The 21,799-nt window shown below is 33.4% G+C and overlaps 1 protein-coding gene across 4 annotated transcripts in view; it reads right to left on the minus strand.

Moving 5' to 3' along the window:
• PACRG (parkin coregulated) overlaps positions 1-21,799 on the minus strand; it is a 221,900-nt gene that overhangs the window by 151,450 nt on the left and 48,651 nt on the right. For all 4 annotated transcript variants that reach the window (XM_066994151.1, XM_048067875.2, XM_048067876.2 and 1 more), the window contains exon 3: positions 17,119-17,253. In XM_066994151.1, the coding sequence (XP_066850252.1) occupies positions 17,119-17,253 (135 nt within the window). The remainder of the gene's footprint in view (positions 1-17,118; positions 17,254-21,799) is intronic.

Consider the following 21,799-nt stretch of genomic DNA (forward strand, 5'->3'; position numbering starts at 1 on the left):
ATGTGGATAGCCTTCATTGCTGCCATGAATAGCCCAGCTGAGTCATGCTGACCTTGCTGTCCACCAGGACCCACAGGTTATTTTTTGTAGTATTGCTACTAACCAGCCAGTCATTCTTCAACAGCTCATTTCACTTCAAAAACAAGAAATCTGTCAAACTTTCGACTTCAAAAATGAATCATTCTTGGTATCAAGAAGTGTAAATTATTGTAAGATATATGTAAAAAAAAAAAAAAAGAAAGAAAGAAAGAAAGAAAGAAAGAAAAGGACTAATACCTAATACCTAAATGTATAGAACAAAACAATAAGAAATACTATAAAATGCTGAGTATGACATACGACAAAAAAAAATGTGGAAAATCAAAATGATCCAGGATCTAAAGCAACAGCATAGAAAGGCAAGGACTTTGATGAGAAAGTAAATACCATCCTTGTTACAGTATTGAATATCAAACATGAAAGCAAGATACAAACACAGAATCTTGTTGCAATGAGATAGGCACTAACATCTGTAAATGATATGTCAAGAGAAAAAGGGGGGGGGAGGAAGATATGATTCTGAAATAAACAAACTCACAAACTAAAGCAGATGGTGGCAGTTTGAAAGGAGTGCAGAGTGATTAATGTGCTAGAAATCATTTGTACTGTGATTAACAGCAACAACTGGACAAAAGATCTGATAAAAAGGAAATGCAATGACTTTCCTCCAGAAACTATAGAATGATAGTCACCCCAACTTGGTAAAAATGTTGGAATGTACAAAAATTAATAAGTACTTAGATGAACATTTCATATATAGTGGTAATACTTTTTGCTAAGGAAGACTGAAGTTCAATAAAGTTGTAGGCAACTGAGAAACACTTGATATAGGCTATACTTTAGTTAGGAGGTCTTTCTTTGCAAAGTCATTAAAATGGTTTTATCATGGTTCTTCATAGAAAAAATAGCATGCATTGGAGTACAATTTAAACATTATACATGAGCTTTTTTCTCATAGTGTATTATAAATAAATAGGAGTAAAATGTCAAATTTTCACTACACATAGTAGAAAGTATTTGGCTCGCTAAATCTATGATTTAGAAAGATTGATTTCAATGAGAATTTGTGAACACATACATAACCTGATTTTAAACAATTTTACCAAATATTTCAATGTACTTCAGATCCCAAGTATTTCAAAATACTGACCAAACAATGAGATTCAACCACTATGTTTTGCTGAATAGCTGTAAAGAACCCCAAATAGCTCTATGATATGTCTTGGTAGTTCTACTGGTTTAGTCCACCTCAATTTTTATGGTAGGACAAGGAAGACCCAAATCAAATCTCTTTTTATATATATATATATATATTTTTTTTTTTTTTTCTGGTAAATCAGATCAGACACAACTACTTTTTAAAACTCTCAGAAAACAAAAGGTACTAGGTTTCATCTAGATAGTATTTTAGAGGCTTAGCATGTTATGCCACCACATCAGTGAAGACATTTCTTAGTTGATAGGAAAATTAGAACAACCTTTCTAATGTGCTTATATCTTTCCATGCAGAAAGAGTGGTTTTGATTTCCTTACAGAAGTAACAGTGGTATAAAAGGTTGCTTTGTGATGAAATATACATAGGTATAGAATTAATTGTTAAAGCAGAGAAAACATACTTTACTCTTAGGGAGAACTCATTTTTACATTACTTTCTCAGGTTTATCAGTAAACCTGTTTGATAAAATAACAGATTAAGAGGAACAGCACAGTTTTAGCAGTACCAACATGTAATTACTGCCTTTGGATTTTAATCAAACAACCCAATACCCACCAACAACAGGAAGCATGGATATCTGGTGCATATCTAAAAATTAAACCACTTTTGCGGGGATTATTTTAATCTGGTAGTCACTGTATTAGGTGATTGTCATCACATTATAATATTTCTGAAAACTAAGTGAATGATCTAGGATCTTATATGCCTCAATAAACTATTACTTGGGAAAAAGGTACAGGGCTGAAGTTCCTGCTGTCAGTGATCGTTATTACTTCTTACCTAATGGCTACTAGCTGTGTCTAACTAATGTATCATGTGAGCATTCCAAATCAACTTCATGCAAAGTCAGTCATGTAGTTTAAATCACCTCTGAGGTGGTAAATCTATGACAGTTTGTCTTTCTATGCCCTTGAGAGCAAATAAATTTATTGTCATAATTATCTGCAACTCTTTACACAAGAAAGCATACATATTACCTTGTTGTCTGTAATCAGAAATGTCTGCAGACAAGAGATCTCTGACAGACTGATGACAAGAGTTCTTTATTAAAAAGCTATGTGAACAGGAAGTTATATTCACTTCATCTTTTCACATAGTTATTATATATAGTAAGAGGACTCCTATTGTAGATGGACTGGTAGAATTTTATGGCCTTTGATTATGTCACAAAAATAAATACATGAAAATTATTACAACTGATGATAAACATATTGCAAATATTTTGTTATGCAATCCTGGTATCATTTATAAATGAATGATTTGAATAAGTTCAGATTTAAAAATGAATAAAAATCTATGCATAAATTCAATAAGGATCAATGGTTTTCCTTATCAGATAGTTTTTAATCTAAAAAACTATATAATATTTTCTCATTTTGGGCAGGGGTTATGAGGACTATGGCTATACGCTGTTTATATTTTGTCAGGAAAGAATAAGGCAATTTCAGTAATGCTACTGAACAGTTTTAGCTGGCTATTTTTCTCATCTTTTCAGATGAGCCTCAAAACACAGAAAGAAAGAAAAATAATACAGCAGAAACAAGCAATAAAATATATGTTTAATTTTACATAAAAAAAAAACAACAAAGAAATGTAGCTCTTCTTGTCTTTAGCTTAAACTAGAAATTTCCAGCTAAATTGCAAACTTGAAAACTACTATTTGAACTCAGAGTGAATCAACCTCTCAGAATTGTATATTGTCAAGAATTTTACACAGGCAAGTGTACTCTGTGAAAGGAGTAAAATATTCATAATATCTGTGACAGGCCCAAATTAATAAACTTATGTATACTATGACATTTTGTACCAAATGATAGCTGTTCATGTTGCCACACAAACTGCTGCCTGAGAACAGAAGGTTAGACCAGCACAAACATAAAAGAGCTGCCATTTTCATTGTTTTCACCTGGTTAATATGGTTTTTTTTTCTTTTTTTTTTTTTTCTGCAAGTACATAAACTGATCTGTGAATATATTAAGCAAAAAAAAAAATCATACTAAGATCAGATAATAATGCACATTGTCTTTCAGAGCAATAATGCACACCATAAGTGACAACTCAAAGGAAATTGAAATTCACCTGAAATTGACGCCCTAGCTTGGGTTTTATTAAAAGGAATGTTTCTGACACAGTCATAGGTTTTATTCCAGGGCCCCCAGTCGATCAACCTAGGAATAAGAGTAGCAAGTCTCCAGTGTTGTTATTAAATGGCAAGGCAAAGCAGGTCTCTCACATGTGAACAGGAATTTTTAAGGGTCTGAAAAGACAAGATAAGAAGCACAGAGTGGGACATCACTTACACATACAGGTATTTATGATTTGTTAAGCACATGATCACCATCTTCTGACCCTCAATGCAATTTCTTTGGATATGAATAGAACACACCAACACAGGTCAGTAACTCATAATCCTCTGAAAGCGATGGACATTGCACAGCCTCAGAATCAAAATGCATTTTTTCCTGATTTTGAACTTTGACATTACTTTAGAAAAGGAAGAAATAATAGAAACAATAGGGAAATACACCAAGAATTAATGCCTGAATTGGTAAAATGGAAACTACATTTTGGTGATTGAAAACGACTTTGAGCTCTTCAAGGCAATTGCTATTACTATTTAATATAGACAAGAAATCTGAAATTCTACTAAGAGCATTGAAGGTTATTTACATGCTTTCAAAAACAAGTTTTTAGAAAAAAAATATGAAATATAATGAGTTGTCAGCAAGAAGAAGTTAAAAATGAAAATAGCAGCTATAAATGTTTGTCATTTGACAGCTGGAACAACACTGGAAAGGGTCAACCAAAAGAATCTCTGTCTCAACCACCATTAATGCAACTTGGCTACATACTTGGCATTTTAGTTAGGTGGCAGTTTAGACATAGTGATGTATAAATCAACCTTTTTGTACAGCGAATGTTCCTCTTGTTTGCATTTTTCATGCTTTATTTTTTTCTTTAGTCAAGGACATTAAGAGATAAAAATAAATGCTCTGTTTAATTGGGAGGGTTGAAAGGCACAAAAAAAATTAAAAATATAAGTCTATCTAGAAGACAATGAAACACAATAAAGACAACCCCCACATTTTTGCTTGACTGCGTTACTTTTTTGAGCAGAACAGCACTTCAGTGCACTTAGTCTTCATTATGATATTCACTATATTACAATACAACCCATGTTCCTAGAGAGATACGTATTTAGACTGAAGTTTAAATTAAGCTGGAAGCAACACCTTTTTTTTTTGCTTCATTCTAGCCTGAGGAAATTTTCATCTAAATATTCATATCTCTTTAAAGATCATTACTCGTGATCTTCTGAGGTAGTATTTATCCATTTTTTGTAATAACTTTCTAAATAAGGCATGCATTTGCCTGAACATATGAACAAAATATTAATTTTAAAACATGGAAAATCAGTTCCAATGCCTGAAACTTAAATTAATTATTTGAAAGTATAATATGCCAGTTAGTTTTATTTGCATTTTATCTCTGATATTATAAATATAGACTTCTATAATGTCCTGCAGCACTTAAATTGGTTCATTATACAGAGACAACTTAGCAGGTATTCCTTTAAAACCAAAGCAAGATATATTATTTTTTGTCTGATATTGAAGGAAGTCACAGGAAAGAAAACTAGCAACCCACAGATTCTGTCACTTAGTACTGCAGTATTTATAATTCCCTAAAATTCCCTGTTTCCTGAGCATTAATGTGCAAAAGCTGAAAGCCAAGGGGAACGATCTCATTTAAATATTTAAGATAATTTATTTTGGCCCCAATAACCTACCACATGCTACAACTACTGTCACACAGACATACTGCTATTTGAAACGTAAATATAGACTCAAGTCTTCAAAGATAAAGAAACATGTTTTTGAAAAAAAAATCACAAATTAACTACCACAATGGAATTTTTATCAGACACATTTAAATGGGTTTTATTTTTAAAGGTCTTGGCAATTACAGTCTTACGGATACAGTAACATTTATTTGAAGTTAGCACTTATTAAGAAAGTTCCATAGTTAAGACTGAGAACAAACAAATATCTGCTCACATTTTAGATTTTGGCAGATCATCTCACTAACACCACTGTTACACAGTATCAGCAAAAGTATTGCAAGAATAGAGCTTTTGCGGGCCATATTGGATAGTTATTTTATTGAACGGGGTTGTCAACAAGTTTCAAAGGAAGAGAAAATTAATAAAAAAAAAGTTAAAATTTAGAGCTTGCTGTTTTAGGAAGTTCTCAAGAATCTTAATCTGAGTGATTTCTATTCAAGGACATATTTACACCATAATCAAACTAGTAAAATTACACCTTATTTGCGTAAAAAGCTTAAACCAGTTCCTGCCGAGTTGTCCTCATGAATAACTTCATATAAAGATGAACTCCTCACAGATAGGCAAGAACAAATACAGATTAAAGGACAAACAGGGAAGAAAGTAAAAGGACAATAAAACTTGGAGTTAAGCAAAGAAATACTATTAATTGGCAGAATACCAATGTGAGGAATGAGAGCAGTGTTGAGCCAAGATCAGAATTCTGCAGAAGAGTAGATGCGAATTTGATGTGAAGGGTTCACAGAGGTTAGTGAAGAGAATATGACACTAAAATGACAATAAATTAATTAATGCATTGGAAGCAGTATACAACAATGAAATTGACTGAGGGAGATAAACTTGTTACATGCACATGTTTAATATAGTGTACACCAAAAGTAAAACAATTGAAGGGTAACAGTACATAATAGTGTTTATCACAAAACTGATGAGAACAGACATCCAGTATAACACATTTCTGAAGTAGAGCCATTGGTTAAATATGTTTTTAGAATATATGTCTTCAGTGATAGTAAACTTTTTTTCTATTAATTTGTATGTTTTCTATTAATTTGAAGTTTACTTAAACATGTCACATTCTACTTTACACAGTGTACCATTTTATAAAGACATTTTATAACTACATATTTAACACCTTTTCAGCATTATGAAATGTTTACAATTTGTATTTGATTGTAGAAGCTTATTAGCTCTATATTTTCATCATTTTTAGTCAGTCAAAAGCATATGCATTACATGAATTTTAATTCTATATTGCTGGATACTGATTTAAGTGTTAGAGATTTCATTTATACAATAGACATAATTCATAATAGTAATCTAGTTAATCTGCCTGCTTTTCTTTATTGGGATATGTAATGTTCAGAATGTGTATTTGCCTATGGGAGTCAGGCCAGGATATTCATAGTCTTTTTTTTTTTTTTTCCTTAGGGATGCTACAGATATCTCAGTATGTAACAAGCTCATGCTTGTAGAGGATGATTCTCTGCTGTTCACCTGTACTTTTTATACTAGGTCTCTGTGTTTTTCAACGCAAAATCTGCCCTTCAGTTTTGACATTAAAAGGCTCTGTATGCACCATTTCTACATTACCTTTTTATATTAAATAGGTGCTTAAATATATGCAAATTTTTAACTGAAATTAAACAAACAAACAAAAAAATCAGACTTGATAAAGACTGTCAGTTGTTGATGCTTCTGAGCCTCAAAGTAGAAGAGCCACAGTATTTTACAACCATAAATGAAAACATCAAACACACATTGATTTTTATGTTGTCAATTCAATTGGTTTTGTCACTTGCCAGAGAACTCGGTAGTATTTGGGTAAAAGGAAGAAGGCTGACAACAAATGGACAGAGAACAGACCATCCATTAATAGGGATAAGGGATCAGAATTCACCTTCAGAGTAGATACAGAAAATTCATCAAAGTTGTGTGTGTACTACCGAACAGAACTTTCTGACAAAAAAACAATAAGTACTTTTTATGACAGATGTTTCTGCTTGCATTTTAAAATGGAACAAGTCTTGGCACTTCTGGATGGCAACCCTTGTAGCTAGGAAAAATTATTCTGTCTGAAACACAATATAACAAGATATCTTGGCTATAATACCTACAATACCTTCTAAAAATTTTTAATCTTTAGGAATAGAGGGGTAGCTGTTTAACTCATGGAGGAGGAGTAATTTGTTTTTGTCCTACATGTCAATCTACCAATTTTTGAAGCTTACAACATCACTTGTGTCCTCCTGGGTCCATAGTAATGTGAATTGTCTTTATCCAAGTGCCTAGCAAATCATTGTCACATAGCAGCATTCGACCTTTCTTTTCAATCTATGCACTTTTCAGGAGTTATAAATCAGTTGACTTTCAAGCTCAATGAGATGGCATATGCCCTGGTTTGAAGAACAGATGGAGGCTTGGGGGAAAATTGTTTCTGCAGGCTTGCTACAAGCAGCACTGCTCCATAAAAGTGAACCATTCGCACTAATTTCTCACATAAATTATACAGGCAGGGAGCACCAGCCCATTCAGCAGAAAATCTTTCATCTAGCTTTCAGAGGTCATTTAGCAAATTTAAATTAAAGTTATTTCTGATACATGGTTGGGTTTTCATTCCATACGCTTTCAAGAGATGGCAATTTACATCAAATAAAGGGATGGCTTTAATTGTGTATGCAGGGAAAAAGGAACAGTAAATTAACTGCCACAGTATTACTGTTTTCTAGAATCCTGGGATAAGATGCAGCTATTAATTAGTCACAGAGGAATTAATAATTGAAATGTGGCAGCTCTGTACTATAGGAACCAGGTAAACTGTCACTACTATTTGTAAAGCTTGTTTTAGACTCCAGCTGAACGCTAGTATCTAAGTTCGGCATTGGTGTTAAGAGAAACGAGATCTGAGTCGCGTCCAATAAAACATTCTTTACTTTTTAAGGGAAACATTATTTTACTGTTAAGCAAATGTACGTCATATTTTCAATTAAGTATTGATATTGATTGAGTATATATTTTTTCAAAAAATAGGGTACTTTACCTAAGCATGGAGAAAAAAGACATTTCTTTAGATTTTTAAATTATAAATATAAAAGGAATGGAAAAGACCAGAGAATTGTAAAAAACCTAACTCTAGAACGAATTAGCTTTCTGTGATCCACAAGTGGTATGAAGGGAGAGATGGCACTAAATAACCTTTGACACATAATTTCTGTTTCATAGAAAATAGTAGCTTAAATGTACAAACTGAAAACGACCTATGAGAACACTGATAAGTATTGAAACAGTTACTTTGAATTTTATGGTATTTCATAAAAACATAGTGATCTGATGAAGTGTTTTGAAACAGCATTTTGATAAGATTCTTTTTGAATTGCTAACACCGCAAATGTCTTCTAAGACCTGTAAAGATGGCTCCTTTTCAAACATGAAAGAGAACTGGAGAGAAAAGAGTAATGTCATGAATTATTTGCAGATTAGTATTAGGAAGTAATGAGTCAATAGAAAAATGCATATCATATAGCCATTGATTTATCTGAATCTATGACATGTTTTAAGCATTTAATTAAATGATGCACTGCTATTAATAACAGCTTTTCATTTGAAAATTAATTCTACTATATTGCTTTGGAAAAGCAAGATTTGAACAGATTCCATTTATTTGAAATTAATGTTACTTAGTGCTGGCTTCTAATCAACAAAGAAATTTCAGAATTGAGAAACCCATAGTTCCATCACTTTCTATGACTATGTATATCATGGGATGAAAACTGGATACATCCAGAATTACTCAACAACTTTAAAAATATTGCCTTAATTAAAGGACATCAACTTTATATTCTATTTTAGCCTGTAAACTAAAGATAGTAAGTTTTTGCTAACTCACATGAGTGCTAGAGTCAATATAGCTAGAGCCAATATAATTAGCAACTTAAGAAAAAAAAAAACAAACAACAAACTAAACAAACTACATACTTGCTAAATATAAACATAAAATTAACACACTTAAATATAAATGAAATTAGATAAAAACTAACACTTCTTAAACAAAATAGAGTGATTTAAGTCTGATGTTATCAAAAAAATGTTCATAACTTCTGTAACTTTGATAACTTGAGGCATTATATGTTGTAGCTGATCAGAAATGGATTGAACAGAGCATCATCAAGGATGAAAAATATAAAATGTCAGTAGAAAAAGTTAGAATACCATAGGAAGAAAAAGGGAAAGGAGAATGGATATTATTCACCTAGAGCAACACAGATCCCATTCTAATTCATCAATAGGAATTTGGTTTATTTGATAGAAAGGATATAGTATTTATTCTCAAGCTCTTTTGTATATTTCAGGCCATAGAGTGGGTATAAGCATAGTATATACATGATATTCCCTAAGAGATATAAAGGTGTTTTCTTTTAAACGAGAATCATGTTACAGACATTAGGACATAACTATTTTTTAATGCTACATATTTTAAAAAAGGAAACAAGAGGAATACAAATGTGTTTACAGTTTATAACAATCTCTAAGAAAAAGTCACATGCACATCAGCCAAGACAGCACTTTCATAGTAATTAGTTGGGCGGTAGTATAACACTCACAAAGAATTAGGAATGAGATTTGTCCAAACACACGTTTATGAATGCCATTTACTTGTGTTTGCTTCAGTAAGCCATAGTAAGAAATTACTAATAATTTCAGTTAAGATGACGCAACAGACCTATTGCTGCATTTTTAGTTTAAAACTGAATAATTCTAGCTTGTGACCATTTCACATCTCAGAAAACCGAGTTCTTTACTATTTAATTTTCTAATTATTTTCTAAACTATTCCTTTACATTATATCTGTTAATAATTTTTATTTTATTTTTTAGAGGCAGCATTTAGAATTTGTTTCTCCGAGACTTTTTTTTTCTTTGCTTCAAATCATATTCCTGATTTCTTTAAATTATTATGTAATATTTCTGGATTAAGAAATTCCTGCTTCCAATTGCTCTCTCTTGAATCCACACTGCAATTTTCTGCTATACCAACAAAATTGTATTGGAGACAGGCTTAAACAGGATCACTGAAATGATTAAAAAAAGGAGTCCTCTGGGGATGATAAACAGACATCTATTGCAGAACAAAACACTGAACTACGTCCTAAAACATTAATGAAGACATTAAATAAAATAGAAAGTAGCATCCACTGTGGCTAAACATGATATGTGATCACCCTTCTTTGTATACAATCTTGCAAAAATCTTTATTCTGCATGACAGTGTTTAAGAGGGATTTACAGGTTTTTTTTTCAAGATGACAGTGTCCTTGCAAAATCTTTTATTAAGAAGGGATTAAATACTTTAACAGAGAACAGAAGCATAAATAAATAAATAAATAAAACTATATATATGAAAATAAATTCAAAAGAAAAACATTGTTTTACATAGACAATTTGTTCTTTCTGCTTTCAGATATATGAGGTTGCAATTCCACAAGTAGCTAAACTAATCCAGTGGTTCATTGCTGTTGAAAGAAAAAAAGTTTTAAGACCCTTCAGCTCTCTCCCATTCTTCACTACTGTTTTACTCTCCTTCATCAACACACAGCTTTAGCACTCATGGACCTCTTTGTAATCAAAGTTTGAAGGACTGTGAGTGTGTTGTTAATCGAAAAAAAACATATCCAATTTTTTTTTCCTGTGTTAGTGAGATAAATTTACTCCCAGGGGCTCTGATTAGTGTCAGTGCCTGTATCAAGTATGCTATAGGAACAGTGACCAGAAGAAGTAAAGAAAAGTCAGACCTTCCCCTTTTGATGATGATAAGCTATTAAATCCATCCAACTTCTGGAATCACATTTTACTTCTACAAATAGCAAGACATTAGTAAAATAATGAGATCATTCTTTAGGGTAACTGAGCTCCCTACAACTAATTGTTATTGTTTTGGGGATTTGAACTTTGGGAAATCTTTCCTAAGCTTACTTAATACTACATAGGAACAGTATATGGTGTTTATTCATGTGGATTAATGGCAAAATGACTCCATAAAATTAAAAAATACTGAGAGATACTACTTTTGCACCTGAAAACGTCTCCTTCCTTTCTAACTATAGTGGTTACTACAATAAACTATATTACCTCTCACTGAAAACTTAACCCTCAACAAAAAAAGGTTGTACTTGCAGAAAAAGAAAACAAAATAAAACAGATGAACAAAAACCAAACAAAAAATACAACACCTATTTTATTAAAAAAAAAATAATAAAAAAAATCATGGTGCTGGGTATAGGTGTCAGTTTAATCATAGCTGAGAATTTTATAAACATTAACATAAAACAGGCAGATAAGATCATGAGGGATCAGAGGTGCTAACAAAAATTGCAGTTCCACGGCATGTTCAGATAACTTGTAGTCCCTGTTCCCAAAAGCAACCTTCAATAAACTGCACAAGAAAAAACTGTATGCGCAATCCAAACGCATGACATTAAGGGCAGGAGAACACTGTCTTCTACCACTGCATCTAATTTCTACAACTAAGAATTAGTTTTGATATCAAAGCTTACATGAGTCCCTGAAAAAAAAAATATATGGGGAAGAGAGGATGAAGAAAAATTAAAATGGTAAAAGTCACACCCTTAATGAATATAGCTATGCTGGCAAAAAAAATAAAAAAATCCAAAAGATGAAAATCATATTCATTTTGATATTTGTGCTTGATAGAGAAGTTTGTGGTTTTGAACTTGAACTTGGTTTTCATTTCTTTGAAAGTGCTAACATCATTTTGAAGAACAGCAGCATTTTTTTTCAAAGTATAACAACTTTTGTAATGAGCCCGACTCCCTAAACAACTGATTTTTCAAACATTCTGACGACAGATACAGAGAGACTGCATATAAAATATATTCTTAATAATTCAGAAATACTTCCTTGGTTTTATCAACTTTCTTAGTAAAAGGTTTAATTGCGTTCTGACCTTTTAAAATGCGGTAATGCGCATTTAAAAGTGGAAGTTCTTTTCAAGACCTGAGCCATGAGCTTTTATTATTCATAGCTTAGTATGAAATTGTGCAAAAGAATATATTACTACATTTTTAAATAAAATTATGATATACATAGCTAAAAGAGAACTTAAGGATCCCAAGTAAGTAGTCAAAGGACTTAGGAAATAAATATTCTAACTCACTCTTTTTCTAAAAAGATTACTGTCCACTACTATCTAACTCTAAATTAACAACAATTTATATCCTAAAATTTTACATTTCACCCACATCAGAGACACAGTTTTCAACCACACGATTATTAACTACTCTCTGTTTCTGGACAAAATCGAATGCTTCAAATTTGGAAAGATCCTTGAACATTCATTAATCATTCAATTTAAGAAGTTTATTTTTAGATCTCAAAAGCTATTGCTTTATCCAAATATGAGTATTGTGTATTTGCATCAATTGTAAGGTACTAATATTTACACAGCTCTAATGACCATACAGGAAGCATGAAAACAAAGGATTTAAATTAGATATTCAAGTGTTATACTGAATGTACACAATTTAGCAAAGAAATTCACTGACTGTTAGTACATTCTCCGAATGGGGTAAATGTCCTGAATTCCCTTCATATGGATTCTTTCACTTTAATTGTATTCAAAACCAGATATTTTTCTGGCAAATTATGGAGATGGTGAGTTTTCTTTTCACAGGTCAAAACAGGTTTATTTGAACTTGCAATAACACTAAAAAAGAGGGGAATGCAGAAACTATGTAGTGTGACAATGGCAACTTACCAACCATTATGTCAATATTATGGGAGTATTCAGAGAGATGCCTTTCTAAGCCTAAAGACTTCAGGCTGAGAATTCACTTAGAAGACAGATCATGCTATAATGACCTTGTAAGTGAGATCTAATTTGCTTTGGGTCTGTTTTTAAGAAAAGCTGCCTACGTAAACACCATGGTTTCCCTGCACAGTTTAATCTTGTCTAAATTTAGGATAAATTTGGAGTAGGAATGCCTTAGTCCAATGGAATGTAGTCCATTTTGGAAGTAATCCTCCCAAACGTATTGTGAGAAACAATCTGCAACACAGGCTCAGGCAAGAATCTCAGTGACGCAGCTTTTTTATTCACGATTGCAATGGCGGGCATCTTGCAAGCAGGAGCACACAGTAGAAGTGTATCATAACCTTTTATCTCCTATTACCCGACACTTGATTCCTCCTCTATTTCCTTATTGGCTGAGAACTACCGGTTCACAACCTACTCGACGCTTGTTACTATACCATATATGTACAATTTTATTTGACCAACCTTTAATTTCTCCTTTTCCCCCTTTTTTCTTCTTCTCTCGTGACTGGAGGGGACTTTGATTTTGATTTTTTCTTTTTTTTTGATGATTCCACAACTGCTTGTCTTGTTTTTCTTAGGTATCCTCCTCATTTGGGGACAGTGGGATCTTCCACTGTCCCCTTATCTGGTTAACATACCCCCACTGTTATGCCACCATTATGCCTGCACAATCACTTTTGAATATGCAAGTTTAGTGGAATTTTCCACTGCAGAAACACAACTTTAATTCTCACAGTATTACTATTTCAGAATCAGAGGGTCAATACATGCAGTTATTCAGAAGTAGTTCTGATTAGTTCTTGAACTTAAAATTTATATCCTGTCTGGGTCATATGTAGCTCGCCCTTACAGGAAATTAGTCATGGGTTTAAAATAAGAGATAACCAGAACTGTTATGAACTCAAGGGTCATTTGTGCATGTTAGTCAAAGATTTTTGTCCCCGTTAACACAATTCATGGATGTTACAAGATTTCAGATTCTTTTAGCTAAAAATGTCTGTTGTGTTCACAGAATTACAATATTGCGATTATTTCAAAAAAAAAAAAAAAGTCTGATAATTCTGGTTATTTTGTTTGTTTCAGTAATTACCAAAGCCCTACCCAACCAACCAAATAAAAACACTGCATATCTTTCAGGAACGAACAAAATCCTATAGTATTTTCATTTGTCAGAATAAATCATGTTTGTGAGACCCCCTTGCATTTTCTCTCACGCACCACTGGGTAGACAAACTAACAAGAGTGAAATGAACCATGATGAACATCACATAAATAAAGAAAAAAAATTCCTCACAATCAAACAATGATACTGTGCAATGATAGCAGAATTAAAATAACAGTTATTATTTATTCTTTTTATCCCTTCACTAGACCTATCTGATTCATGCAAATAAATACAGTTCAGCTGAAATTTTTTTTAGAACATTTTCCTTGACATATTTCATTAGTAAAAGTATTTTTTTTTCCATTTTCATAAATTGAAGCAGTATTGAGTAAATTATATTACTAAAATGATTACTTATTTATTCAGGGTTACAAATGAATATGATAAACAGACGAAAACGAGCCATTAGACATATTGTGGCTATTTTGACTATTTATTTGTCCTTAAAACAAGTAAAAAATACAGACCTTTAAATTATCTGCACCTCTAAATAATAATTAATGCTGAACAACCTTCACAGCCTCTAGCAGCAGCAGACAGTCTCTAAGATATTAGAAGCTATCTAATGTAAAGTTTGAACTAGAAAACTCCTATTTGCCTTTTTCATCTACTTAAACTGCACAATAATCAATGATGGTTGTGTGCCAAATTAAACAACAGCCTGAAGTAATTCTACTATCTCAGTATTGTTTTCTTGAGTGCCTGCCACAAAACTCAGCCTAGATTGATTTGTGAGTAAATCAAGTGGATTGAAATAAGGGAAATAAGCTTGGACCCTGCCATGCTGATGATATACGAATAGAATAGTGTGCTATTATGTTCCCTTTTTGGATGTATACTGAAGTAGTGATAATTTGTTTTGAAAGAGAGGTTGAACAACAATAGCAAAGAGAACTGTTGCATGACATCATAGCCCTATTCCTCACTAGCTACAATGCCAATGTTTTGACATTGCTAGGTGGATATTAGGGAGACATTGGAGTGATAAGATTGCAATTTGCAATAAGAAAAAATATCTGCTGGGTCTTTGACCAGAAACTCTGATATTAAGATTGTTTTAAGGTAATATATCTTCAAACAATTCAAACTGACAGACACAGTGAACAAATGCTTATTTTAGAGGATCAGCTTTTGTTAGAAGGCTTGTAGAAAGCAATGTAGCAAGAAGTTAACCAAGCAGCCAGTAGCATCATCTGGTGGAATACTAATCCTTATAATCATAGAATCATTTAGGTCGGAAAAGACCTCTAAGATCATCTGGTCCAACCTTTAAACTAGTATTGCCAAGTCCACCATTAAACCATGTCACTAAGCACTACATTCACAAGTTTTTTGAAGACCTCCAGGGATGGTAACTCAACTACTTCACTGAGCAGCCTGTTTCAATATTTCACAATGCTTTCAGCAATTTTCCCTAATATCCAACCTAAACCTCCCCTGGCACAACTTAAGGCCATTTCCTCTTCTCTTATCACTTGGTGCTTAGGAGAAGAGACCAATCCCCACCTCGCTATATAACTGAAGTATGTACATCAAAAAGCAGCTAAAATTAGGTAAATTGTATCTCTCAATCTGATTTTGAGAAATTAGAAGTTATAATGCTTCAGGATTAAAACTAAATTCTAATAGATTTTTGCATATGTTTGCAAGTCATCTATGGGTCTTGCCTGGTGATGAAAGATTAGAGGGCAGACTTAAATTGTAAACCCGTGATTTTTAATCCAGTAAGGTCATAACTAAGGTTGCCTAAAGAACAGCTGCAATGGAATCTCATTGTGATCATGGGTAAGGTGTTGGATAGAGCTTCCCTTTATTGAAAGAACTATTCATAATTACTTGAGCTGATCTATCATTGCTATTGGTAAGAAACTAGTACTTTCTCACAGCACAAATCCGTCTTCTGTAATTAAATAGGCAAAAAAGCTATCTTAAAACCTAGTTACAAACAAATTATACAGTGCTACTTACCAATGTATAGTTCTAACCCTGTTGGCATCATTAGCAGTAGAATCAGTTATCAGTTATAAGATTGAAAATCTTTTTTTTTCATTAATTCATTAATATAACTATGTATTTAAAATTGTTATAACTTTCTTGACATGAAAAATTTAAAACATTCTACAAATCTAACATACTTTGCTCATTCATATCATGTTCGTTTTCTGTAACTATCACTGCTTCCAGCAAAATCTTATTGTAGTCCAATAAATAACACAAAGGAAAAAAAATCATGAAAACCAAAATAATTAAATAGTAGGGGTAGGTTAAAGATCAGCATTCATTTTTCAAATTAAATTTAAAAGTCTGCAGTGGTTACTTAGAAGATTGGCAAGTTTTACAAATAACATCACCAAGCCTTTTAGGGAGAAACACAGCCGCATTAGAATGGAGTCATTAGGCAATACATTTATTTTGAAGCCAATTAACCTTTTGTCAGAGAAATGTCGTAGCTGTAATGGTTTCAGCAGTGGAGGTCAGCCTCTAACAGGGGCACGTATGACAGCGATTACGCTGTCTGACATATGCTGTAGACTGAGAGTACAGCTGTGGAATGAGAATCTGCCTTCGTTTGTATTCTGCTCTGCATTTTCAGGGAGCAGCCAATCTTGACCTATCCATTTAGGTAATTAAAGCTTCTATTTGGAAGTGTCCTGCAGGAAGGTGAAATTTGGGGTAGATAAATGGCTGCTGCTCACTGTAACCAGCCACTTCCATTATTTGATGGACTGCCTGAAATAGGCTGCATTGCCAGGTCCTCATAAAAATAGAGATGAATTGGGCAGGAGGCAATTCTCTAAAGGCAAAGCAACTCTGTCATCTTCCTTTTTGCAGCATATAATTTAATTGTTAGCCAAGGTAGACAGCTGACTCAGGGACGTCTCTGTAACATCTCTCCCACCATCTTCCATTTGCTATGAAATTGCTTCAGTTTATTTACTTATAAGCCAACTTTGTTTGACAATGAGAGGTGTCACTTCAAGAAGCTCACAGCTGTGAAGGCGGTCACAGCTGTGCCATGACTTACCTTCCAGGCTATTTTGTTTCCTTTTGTATCATGCTCAAGGGCAATTGGGAAGTCTCCTCGCTCGTAAAATTTGCGAAATGCTGTGGGCTTCGTTGGTCTCTCTTTAAATGCTCCTGCAAGTGGAGGCCCTCTTACCTTAAACAAAAATAAAAACAAAAAAACACACCATAATTCACTGGTAATTCATTTTTAGAAAAAAATTAATTTATATGGCTTAAAATAGAAACAAATTAGAAAGTCATTGATCTTTGAAATTATAGTTTGCTTTCTTCTCTATATTATACTTCACTTCTTGGAAAGTACACTTTGGCAATCTACAGGTTTTATTAATTGCTTTTTTTGTTGTTGTTGTTAGTACTTTCAGACTCTCCCATATAAACTGTTTATATTTGTAAGTGGCTACCTCAGTTCCCACTGCATTTTTAAGAATAAAACATAAAGAACATATCTACATTATATAGTCGAAGTTCTTGCACAAGTAAGCATTTTGCATTGAGAAATATTTTTTCTATTTGTTTCTTTATAGAAGTCATTTGGCTTGGTTTCCATCTAATGTAACTGTGCTGTCTTTCCATTGTCTTTCCCTGGCCAGTTCCTACTTCACCAGATCCATTCCTCAATTCCTATGGATATGGCTTTCATAGGACTTCCAGCCCCTCAGTATAGATGGCTGAAGTACTGAAAGAAATGCAAGAAAGTCTCTTCTCAAACCACTCCTCCCTGTGTTGCCTTGCAGGAAGAAATTTGATTCAGCTCTACTTGGTACCTTAGCTGAGTTATGTTTGGTCAGAGTATCATGTAGTCTGAGTGCCAGAATGACAATCCAGTTCCAGAATGTCCACACAGAATTTATTTATTTATTTATTTTTAGACAAACCTAGTAGTAACAGCAAGTAAAACCTGGCACAAAGATAACAGAATTTCAAGTACTTACAAGAAATCTAGTGTTTGAGCTAATTAGCAAAGCTAATCTTAAACGTTAGAAGAGACTAAGAGAGCTAAACTAATCTCAAATGCCCTTGACAAATGATTATTCCTTGAGAAATTCTTGCCCGTTTTTCCTTTTTTTTATAGCCATACATCTGAGATAAGAACTTCCTACAATTCTCTCCTTATCTCTTTCATCAAAAATGCCATTATGACTTGCTAGCTTTTACAATACAGAAAGTGTCATTTTCAAAAAAAGGTGAGAGCTTCAAGGATCATAAATCATACCAAGTATTTTGTATTGTTCTAATTGTCTCATTACGTTTCCCTGTCTTTAAATGACCTTGACGTTAGTTTCTAGCAGTATACTCAGCTTTTCATTGAAGAGAATACAAGCATCTAACATCTTTTGCTTCACTTCTTCTATTCTGTAATTTAACTGTGGTAACTACAGATCGAAAGTGACTTTGCACTTTTTTTCCTCCAGAGTATTCTGAAATTTTTCACTACCTGTAAGAATGAGGTAGTAGGGTCAACTAATGATATGCTTACACTGAACTTTATTGCAAATCATTTAAACTGGGGTTTCTAAACTGTGACCTATTGCTACATAGTATTATCACAGATAGACCATGTCTAGTGAAAATAGATTTGATATGCATAGCTGTAATTTTGCTTAGTAAACGCATCTGCAGCAATTGAGCATAACACTTCAAGAAAAGCATTTCAAACCAATGCGAATAAACCTACACTTATTGTTCTGCAGAGGCACAACTCGTTCTGTGCCACCAGTATAAGTACTTTCACTTGCCTTTAGATTTATCTTTTTTTATTTTATTTTATTATTTTATTTTATTTTTTGCATTTGAGGCAAGTCTGTAAGTCACTGATCATTTGAGGCCACTAGAAAAGCCTCTATGTCCTTTTTGTACATTTTTCAGTACTGGTATGACCTGCACACATCCTTTAAAATATGTGTTTCCATAAAATATTAGGAATCACTGTTCTATTAAATTTTAACTTAAATTATGATAAAGATTATGTTGTCTTGCTTACACAAGCTACAATCTTAATTATTTGTGGCAGACTATCATCATTAGAGGCAACTAATGCAATCCCAAACTACATCTTATCTGCAAATAACCATTATTCTTCCCAAGTCATGTTAGTAGTTTTGATATGAACTTTTTTCCTATGGCACTTTTGCAGATTTTCTGGAAAACAAGTTTGTGTTAACTCAACTTCTTGCAGGAAAAAGTTGCATTCCTTGCATTTCCTTGCATTCTTCATGCAAGAACAGAAAAAGTAGAAGGAATAAAGTTATCAATTCCTCTATTATTTCTTTAATGTCCTTCTATTACATATAAAAAGTGTTTCAAAAATTGATCATAAATCCAATTATCTGTCCCTTTACTGCTGAAAGGCTGTTGTACATTATTCTTATTTCAATGGTTAGAAAACACATTTTAAATAGTATGTCAACTCTGATCTGCCACCTCTAAAAAAGATACGGTAGAATTAGAAAAGTTTCAGAGGAGGACTATCAATGAAGTTACGGAATAGCTTTTATATAAAAATAATAATAAACCAGGAAAATGATTGCTAAGGAGGAATAAAATAAAGACCTATAAAATCATCGCTTCATGGAGAGGACGGATAAGGACTCATTTTCCCACCATCTCCTTCAGCCTTCAGGGCATGACAACAAGCTAGTAAGTCACAAATTTGGAACAAAGAGAAGTAGTTATGTATTCACGTAGCAAGTCGTGGTTTTATGGAATTCCCTGTCAAAAGACCACGTTGTGACTTTTAGAAATTTCTGTGCATTCAGTGTGTGACTGGTAAAGATGATGAAAGAGAAGTAAATTCAGGTTTACCAAATCCACATTATCAGTGATCAGAAATACAACTATTATTATCCTTTTTCATGAGATAGATACAGTCTTTCTGGTAGACCTCCTAGCACTACATTTACTCTCTCGTTAGGCCACATTACACAGGTAACTCATAGTTATCCTTTGATTAACTGCTATAGCAACTAGTTTTTGCTGTAGACGAGCTCTGTTAATAACAGAATTTCTTGTCATTAGTTTTAAGTGCATTACCTTGTACTTTGTACTATTATATTTAATTCCATTTCTATTACACCAATTCTGAAGGGCTTCCACTTCCATCTGTGTGACATTCTGATCTTCATCTATTTTAATATCTACTCCAAACATCACGTCAACTGTAAATTTTGTTATACAATCCTATTTTTTTTTGGTCTAGGTCACTAATTAAAATATTAAATAAGATTAGCCCTAAACCAATTCTTAAGAAGTTCCATTATGATATTTCTCACTTTGACATTATTTGCTGTTAATGTCTCCACTTCAATATGGAGTTTCTTACAATCTGATGCATATCATAAATCTTGTACTCCATATCAAATACTCGGCAGTAGTCTAGAGAGAGAGCTGTTGTTTTTTCCTTTGTCTTAAAGACGTTTTGCTTGTCAGTTTGCTCTGTAATAGACATACAGCTCTATAAATACCAGGAAGGGCATCTGACTCCAAAGAGATAAAACTATCTAAGCAGAAATGAGCCTAAGGTCTGCCTAAACCAAAGAAATATCACAGATCAGGAAGACAGTGGAACTGTCCCTGCGTTGAGGAAATGGTACCTTGCATGTCTGAAGAGTTGTTGCTCAGCTTTAAGATCATTACACGGGGGCAACTTATTTCTTGTGTTTGCATCTGATCAAAGCAGATTATGAGACATTCCCTGGAATGGCTCCACTGGGCAAATACTGCTTACCTTTAGTTCCCTTTCCTCCCTGTCCTTATTACTAGGGAGACCATCACTATCATACACTGTTTGGAACACTGTTCTCAATAGAGATTCTCTTGGGCCATTCTAGCCGTATATTTGCAAGTTTGCCCGAGGGAAGAAAAATAAATGCATATAATTTGCTTTTTTTTTTTTTATTTAAATAATTCCTGATCTATCTGCATTTATTTTATATTTTTCTGTAGTGCTTTTTGAGACCAGACTTCTTTTTGTTCTCTATTTGCAGATCATCACAATGCTGTAATAGTTTCTGAGGACACATATGGCCCATAATTTTAGGGGAAAATATAGAATCATTGGGATACTTCCTACTGATCCTGGTGACAGTTCAAATAATCTTCTTTGACAAGCTGCTTGCATACATCATGCTTTACAAAACCTTACAGGAATGTTATGGCTTTAACTTTCAGGGGAAGACTGATACGCTTTAACTGGCTTATGGGCAACTGGTCACAAATGGAGTTCCTAAGGATTACTGTTGGATCTGATGCTGTTTGAGTTTTTATAGAGGATCTGGATGCCAGGACTGAATGCTCACTACCAAGCCTGTGAATGACACCAAACTGTGAGGAGAGGTATTGTACACCAGAAGGAATAGCTACTGTACAGAGAGACCTTCACAAACTAGGACAAACAAGATATGCACGATTATAATTTTGCACATGAGACTGATAATCCCAAACAGCAGTACAAGCTGTGTGGCGTCTGACTAGTTAGGGTGAAGCTTTGCTGAGAAGGACCTGGGGGGTTCTTATGGACAGCACTAAACTTGAGTCAGCAGTGCCTTTGCAGCAACAAAGGCAAAGTGAGCACCAGCTTGCATTGGTAGGGGTATAGGCAGCAGATCCAGGAGTTCCACTCGACTTGACAATTGCTGACACGTGGTATATTGTGTGCAGTTCTGGTCCTTACAGTTCATGAA

The sequence above is a fragment of the Anser cygnoides genome, chromosome 3, assembly GCF_040182565.1.
Source record: "Anser cygnoides isolate HZ-2024a breed goose chromosome 3, Taihu_goose_T2T_genome, whole genome shotgun sequence".
Taxonomy (NCBI): Eukaryota; Metazoa; Chordata; class Aves; order Anseriformes; family Anatidae; genus Anser; species Anser cygnoides.